General features: G+C 44.9%; 1 protein-coding gene across 4 annotated transcripts in view; it reads right to left on the reverse strand.

Annotated features, from left to right (window-relative positions):
• Rhot1 (ras homolog family member T1) overlaps positions 1–3,710 on the reverse strand; it is a 73,335-nt gene extending 69,625 nt beyond the window's left edge. For 2 of the 4 annotated variants that reach the window (XM_005349412.2, XM_005349413.3), the window contains exon 1: positions 3,465–3,709. In XM_005349412.2, coding sequence (XP_005349469.1) covers positions 3,465–3,540 — 76 coding nt within the window. In that variant the 5' untranslated portion in view covers positions 3,541–3,709. Of the gene's footprint in view, positions 1–3,464 lie in introns of all 4 variants that reach the window. The other 2 variants (XM_005349411.2, XM_005349414.2) reach the window with 2 other exon arrangements.
• Between the last annotated feature and the right edge of the window lie 3,484 nt (positions 3,711–7,194).

Consider the following 7,194-nt stretch of genomic DNA (forward strand, 5'->3'; position numbering starts at 1 on the left):
GGTCTGGTGCCCTCTTCTGGCCTGCAGGCATACACACAGACAGAATATTGTATACATAATAAATAAATATTTAAAAAAAAAAAAGAAAAGAAAATAGGACTGGAGAGATGGCTCAGCGGCTAAGAGCACTGGTTGTTCTTCCAGAGGACCCGGGTTCAATTCCCAGCACCCACATGACAGCTAACAATTGTCTATAACTCCAGTTTCTGGGGATCTGATACCTTCACACCAATCCACATAAAATAAAGTTAAATAAATTATTTAAAAATAATTTGAAAACATACGTATACAAGGGCTAAGAACCTCACTTGAGTGCTTGCCTAGCCAGCACTGAGTCTTAGGTTTAATAGCAAGCACAGCATAAACTAAGAAGGTGGCATAAACCAATAATCCCAGCTCTCAGGCAGGACAATTGGAGGGTCAAAAGTTCAAGGCAGGCAGCCTAGCAAATGTAATACTTTATTTCAGATGAAAAAGGAAGGAGAGAGGAGAGGGGAGGACAAAAGGAGAGGTTGTTGTTTGGTTGGTTGAGGTTTTTTGAGACAGGGTTTCTCTGTGTAGCACTGGCTATTCTAAGATTCCCTCTGTAAAGCACACAGCTTAGACTCAGATATCGGCCTGCCTCTGCCTCCCAAGGACTGGGATTAAAAAGGCACATTAAAAAGTGCCACCCACAGCCGGGCGGTGGTGATGCACACCTTTAATCCCAGCCCTCGGGAGGCAGAGGCAGGTGGATCTCTGTGAGTTTGAGGTCAGTCTGGTCTACAGAATGAGTTTCAGGTCAGGCTCCAAGGCTACACAGAGAAACCCTATTTCAAAAAAAAAAAGAAGTGCTACCACACCGGCTACAGTTTGTTTTCTTAATAGCAGATGGCCTAAGCTTTGGTGGTAACCTTCTCCTACTTGGAGACTTAACCGAGGGCCTCATACATGTCAGGTAAATGCGCTACCACTAAGCTATATACCCTAACCATTTTAAAATTTTCATTTGCTATCCTCCTGCTTCAGACTCCTGAGTAATGGAATACAGATGTGTGCCATTAGCGTGATTGGTATCACTCTTTTAAGTGGGGAAAAGTGTCTCCCTCAAAAGCTAAAGCTTGCGCCGGGCGGTGGTGGCGCACGCCTTGTTCGAGACCAGCCTGGTCTACAAGAGCTAGTTCCAGGACAGGCTCCAAAACCACAGAGAAACCCTGTCTCAAAAAAAAAAAAAAAAAAAAAAAAAAAAAAACTAAAGCTTGCTCGCTCTCTCTCTCTCTCGCTCTCTCTCTTTGGTTTTTCGAGACAGAGTTTCTCTGTATAGCTTTGGAGCCTATCCTGGAGCTAGCTCTTGTAGACCAGGCTGGCGTCGAACTCAGAGATCCACCTGCCTCTGCTTCCCACGTGTTGGGATTAAAGGCGTGCGCCACCACTGAAAGCTTTCTCTTATATCAAGTTTCTCCCTATGATCAGAAAACTCATACGTAGTTCTCTGGTTTGCTTTCATTATTAAATGACGTACTTTTCTAACAAATTTTAAACTTCTGCATATTCCTAAGTAACGCTGTTAAAGTTTAATACAAATGTCCTAAAAGTGCCACTGGATCTTACAGATGTATGGTGTTTCTATTTGGACAGTTTATACATTAATGCTATATAATTGGTTCCTATACTCAACACTAAATCCAAAACACATACCTATTTCTCTTAAAAACACATTAAAAAAAAAAGTACCAGACTTTTACAAAATACAATTAAGGTTTCAGTGGCTCACTTCCCCGTATTCTGCTCCAAATGTATCAGCATCAATCATACTTTAAATATTGCCTTCCTTTACTATCAGAGAACTTGATGCAAAATACAGATTAAGATATTATAAATAAAATCTAAAAATCAAAACTGAAATCCAAAAGCACACTATGCTTAGCTAAGCTTGCTTCCAAATTCTGACTACAGTGTTGTCAAAAACAAAACAAAACCTACAGCTACATGAGTAAATAGTTCATCATCATAGTCATGCACTCCCTCTCCTGTTTGAGGCCCACCCTGCCCAGACTGGCTTAGAACTCTCTAGGTGCACGGAACTCACAACAATGCTCCTGTCTTAATTCTTCCAAATCCTGGAGTTACAGACATGAGCCACCACAGTAGGCTTCTCAAAGAGTACTATAACCATAGTAAAAATGTGCAGACTTGGGGCTGGAGAGCATAAGAACATAGGACCCAAGTTCAGGTCTCAGCACCCAGTAGGGCAACTCAAAGCACCTGTAACTCAAGCTCTAGGATTTTGGGCTCCCGCTGTCTAGGTTCCAAGAGTACATCCTTCCCCAAGTTAAAACAAAACAAAACCACTTTTTTTTTTTTAATGTGTGCGTGCACTTTTCTCCTTTGAAGTGTATCACAGTGACCTATAGAGGCTACTCCAAAGGCAATGTGGCTTAGAATAACGGGCCGCAAACCAGCAATGGCAAACATTAACTAATGAGCTTTTAAACCACTACAAGTCCTCTGTAGCCTTCTTTTCATTTTAGTTCCCATGACTGAGAGCAGGAATCCCTACTCTACTGTCTTCATGTCAGCAAAGGCGCTGTGTTTGTTGTCTGTTTTGCTTTCTTTTACCCGCAAAAACTAAAACCTAAAATCCCTAGGGAGTCCTGGATACGCGTGGATATAGTTTGCTGTGTTATATACCTGCTCTTGTTCATAAAATACCACATAACTATGGAATGGCTAACAAGGGCGAAAATTAAGACTTTTAGGATAACAACTGCCTCAACTAAAGGTTCCTCCCTGGTTAAGTACCGCTCACTGAGTACTCGCTCGTATTAACTTGAAGTTGCGAGTCAATTTTTGTAGAAATATCGCGACTACCAGGAGTTAGTCCAACGCAAGGCACAAGAATGGCAAACGGTAAAAGCAAAAGAAAAAATTTAAATTAAAAAAAAACCGCTATCTTAAACTGCCTTGTCTTTTTTTCTCCCTTGTGCTGGAGACGGAACCCAGGTCTTTATGTATGTACCTAGAGCGCTACTACCGAGCTACTCAAGCAACTCAGCGCTCTCTCTTAATGCCCATGCACAGTAGCAGGGAAGACAGCAAGTGAAAAAAAAAAAAATTCCAGAAACCTGACCTTGTCCACAAGTCGCCTAATTCTGCACTCCTCCTCCCCCTAGTGTCCCCGCGAGCCTGTTCCCGCAGTCCCAAGTGCTCAGTCGGCCTGTTCCAACATCTGCCTGGCAGTCGGAGACTGACAGGCGACCAGAGGGTCCGACAGGAGATGGCCCGAGAAACGCCGAGGCCCAAGAGGCAAGGACTCGGGAAGGCGAAGGCGAGAACCTTGACAGCGGAAGAGTCGGGCGTTAGGGACCAAGGCCTGCGAGGAGCACCGAGGGAACAGGGCAGAGCCCTGGGAAGGGACGAGCTGAGGGGCTGGCAGGCTTCGAGGGGGCACCCGGGCTGCGAGGCCGGGCAGGGCGCGGACTCACGTTCTCCCACTAGCAGGATCCGCACGTCTTTCTTCATGTTGGAGGCTCGCAGGGGCCGCACTCGGCCCGCACGCATGGAGCGCACGCCTCACGCCGGGAGCGCCCAGCCCGTGGCGCCGCTCTCCCCGCGCTACCGCCGTCTCCTGCCAGCCTCTCAGGCCTCTGCGCCCGATCCTCGGCCGCCGGAACTCGGCACACCGCCTCCTTGGCTGCCCCTCCGCTCTGGAGCCGGGACAAACCAGCTCCGCCTCCTCCGGCTCCGCGGACGCGGGCGGCGGCGCGGACGACGGCGTGCGGCGAGGGACAGGCGCTTTCGCAACGCGAACGCTCTCATGGTTGGAACTAGCGCCCTCGCGGGCAGACAGACGGTAGCGCAAAACCCGGACTGCGACGGACACTGCCAGAGATGTAGGTGGCAGATCCAGTAGTTGGATCCCACCGTTTTGTTTGTTTGTGTGTTTTTTAATTTAACTAGTTAATGTTTATTTATTCAATGTATGCAAGTGCTCTGTATATGCATCTTTATGCCAGAAGAGGGCATCAGAGCCTACTACAGGTGGTTGTGAGCCACCATGTAGTTGCCTAGAATTGAACTCCGGATCTCCGGAAGAGCAGCCAGTGCTCCTGAACCTCCTAAACCATCTCTTCAGCAGCAGATGCCACTGTTTTACAGAATAAGAAGTTCCTTGTCCAGGGTCACACAACGGGAGCTTCGTCGTGACTCAGAGCATGGAACCTTCTTGCTAAACAATAAGGTCCTGGAGGGCAAGCGACCTGCTTGCCCATCTGGTTTTCAGAATGATTTATTGAACAAGTGACTGGCTCCCAGAGTGTGTATACTCCCCAGAGCACATCACTCTGTTTGTTTGTTGTTTTTCAAAATGTATTATTTTGTGTATTTGAGTATGACTTGTGCGTTTGAGTGCCTTCCACGGTGAGTGTGGGAGCTCAGAGGACAGCCCTCATGAGTTGATTCTTAGCCAGTGTGATTACACATGCCTTTAGCTCCAGCACTGGAGAACAGAGGCAGGTGGATCTCTGTGAGAGATCTGGTCTACATAGTAATAGTATGTAGTAACATTAATAGTAAGTTCCAGGACAGCCAGGGCTATGAAAAGTGACCTATCTCAAACTTCCACTTTGGATTCCAGAGGTCAAAACTCAAGTCATCAGGCTTGAACAGAAAGCACTTTTCCCGCTACCATATCACCGCCCAATTAATTACATTTTTAAAAGAAGAACATGATAGTTCATGACTATATTTCCAGCATTTGGGAGGCTGAAGCAGAAGGATTGCCACGAGTTTGGGACCAGCGTGGACTATAGAATGAGACCTAAACAGGCATGGTGTTATGCACCTGAAAAAGTGGAGACAGGAGGATTGAGCAATCAAAGATATCATCTACATAGAGAAATTTCATGCCAATCGAGCTACAAGGGACTTCGTCTCAAAACAACACACCCACCAAAAATTATACATACATTATACATATGTGAAACTAATTTAAAGAGATTCAAATGTATATGTGATCTCTGTAAGTCTTGTGGTGTACAGCAGTTCAGAGATGCTGAGCAGTTTCCTGGATTTCAATCCAGATTCCTCCACCTACCAGAAACCCAGTCCTGAATAAGGCCACTGACTTCCCTGAGCCTATTCCTCCTTAGGTGGCATGGCACTCATAGTGATGCCTTCCTCCTAGGTGGCTGTGAAGGAAAAATTCTGTTTTGCCATGTCCAGCATTCATGACAAGGCCAGGATGGACTCTACTGATCTCAGGCAGCATCAGGATCATAAAAGTCCGCAAAGGGTTCTTCCTGAGCTTGAAGGCAAATACCTTATCTTCCCTACTGTAGTCCACCATTATTTGTCTGATTTTATATAAATATATAGAGAGATGTAAAGATATATATATATATATATGGATATAGATATGTATAGAGAAGGAAATCCTTTCTAAAAATTGCTTGGGAAGGCAGAAGGAGGGATATACACCATCCCACCAGCACTCAAGAGTTGAAGCAGGATCGTGAGTCAGAAGCCAACCTGGGCTACTCAGTGAGACCTGTCTCAAAAAAACAACAAAACCCCACTCAGATGGGAAGGACACACCTCTTATACACAAGGAAAAGTCCCTAGGAGGGTGGCCGTAAAGTCCTCAGGGCTCTATGCCTGTTTCCTCTCTACCAAATGAAGATTTCACACCCTTCCTTGCAGAGTTGTTTAGAGAAATCTCATGAAGTAATATAGAGATGCTCTGATGTTTCCTGATGGAATCACATTTAAATGAACTCACTGTAAAATAAAACACATCTAACCTACCAAGCGCCATATTTTAATACACAATTGTGTATCTTCCCAATCATGGAGCCAATAGAGACTTGCTGCTGCAGCCCTGAAAAACACCAAGAATTCAAATTTTTGAAGTACAATTCCACTCATTATGTTATCACTTGGGTACCATAATAACACTTGATCTTAGCCAAAACAGAAACAATTGACACTATTATAGTTCTTTTTTTTTTTGTATAGCTGGGAATGGTGGTACATGCCTTTAATCCCAGTATTCAGGAGGCAGACAGATCTTTATATTTTGAGGTCCTCCTAGTCTAAACAGTGAGTTCCATGACAGAGATATAAAGAGAGAACTTGTGTCAAAACAAAACAAACATTAAAAAAAGAAAGAAAGAAGCCGGGCGGTGGTGGCGCACGCCTGTAATCCCAGCACTCGGGAGGCAGAGGCAGGCAGATCTCTGTGAGTTCGAGACCAGCCTGGTCTACAGAGCTAGTTCCAGGACAGGCTCCAAAGCCACAGAGAAACCCTGTCTCGAAAAATAATAAAAAAAAAAAAAAGAAAAAGAAAAAAGAAAGAAAGAGGTGCACCACCACTGCCCGGCACATCCAAAACTTCTTTGAGAAAATAAAAGTTACACAACTATCAGATCATTAACCACAAGAAGGACAAGCACTTTAGGCGACTGCCACTTCTAGCAACATTTCACAGAGGGTCAGGCCTTAGTTTTCTGGACCACTGTGATGGCTAGCAAGCAGGGTTAATTTTAATTCTGCAGACCTTGACGGTACTGTAGATGTGTGCTGGCTAAAAGTTTTTACATGCTGTAATCAAGGGAAAATGTCTGCTAGGCAGGGCTCTAGGGAGAAAAGTTTACTTGGGAGGACATTGTAGATGTTGTTATGAAGAAGCACTTTGGTTTTATTGGGGGGTTTTTTTGTTCTTTTGTTTTGTTTTGTTTTTTTTCTGAGACAGGGTTTCAGGCTTTTTGGGGCCTGTCCTAGAACTCTCTCAGTAGACCAGGCTGGCTTTGAACTCACAGAGATCTATCTGCCTGCTTCTGCCTCCAGAGTGTTGTAATTAAAGGTGTGTACCACCACTGCCAGGCTTGTTTGTTTTCTTGAAGAAGCACTTTGTAAATAACACTTACTTTAAAATCCAAGCAGAAGGGCTGGAGAAATGGCTCAGCCTTTAAGAACACTGACTGTTCTTCCAGACACCCAGATTCCCAAAACTCACAGCTGCCTATAACTCCAATTTCAGGGAATCTGGTGGCCTCTTCTGGCCTCTGAAGGCACTCAGCATGCACGCACAACACAGACATGCATGCAAGCAAAACAACCCATCTGCATAAAATAAATAAAATAAAACAGTCCAAGCAGAATGTGGTATAATCACAGCACTCAAGAGGCTGAAGCTGGAGTTTAAGATCAGCCTGG

This window comes from Microtus ochrogaster, chromosome 7 (assembly GCF_000317375.1).
Source record: "Microtus ochrogaster isolate Prairie Vole_2 chromosome 7, MicOch1.0, whole genome shotgun sequence".
NCBI classification, from domain to species: Eukaryota; Metazoa; Chordata; class Mammalia; order Rodentia; family Cricetidae; genus Microtus; species Microtus ochrogaster.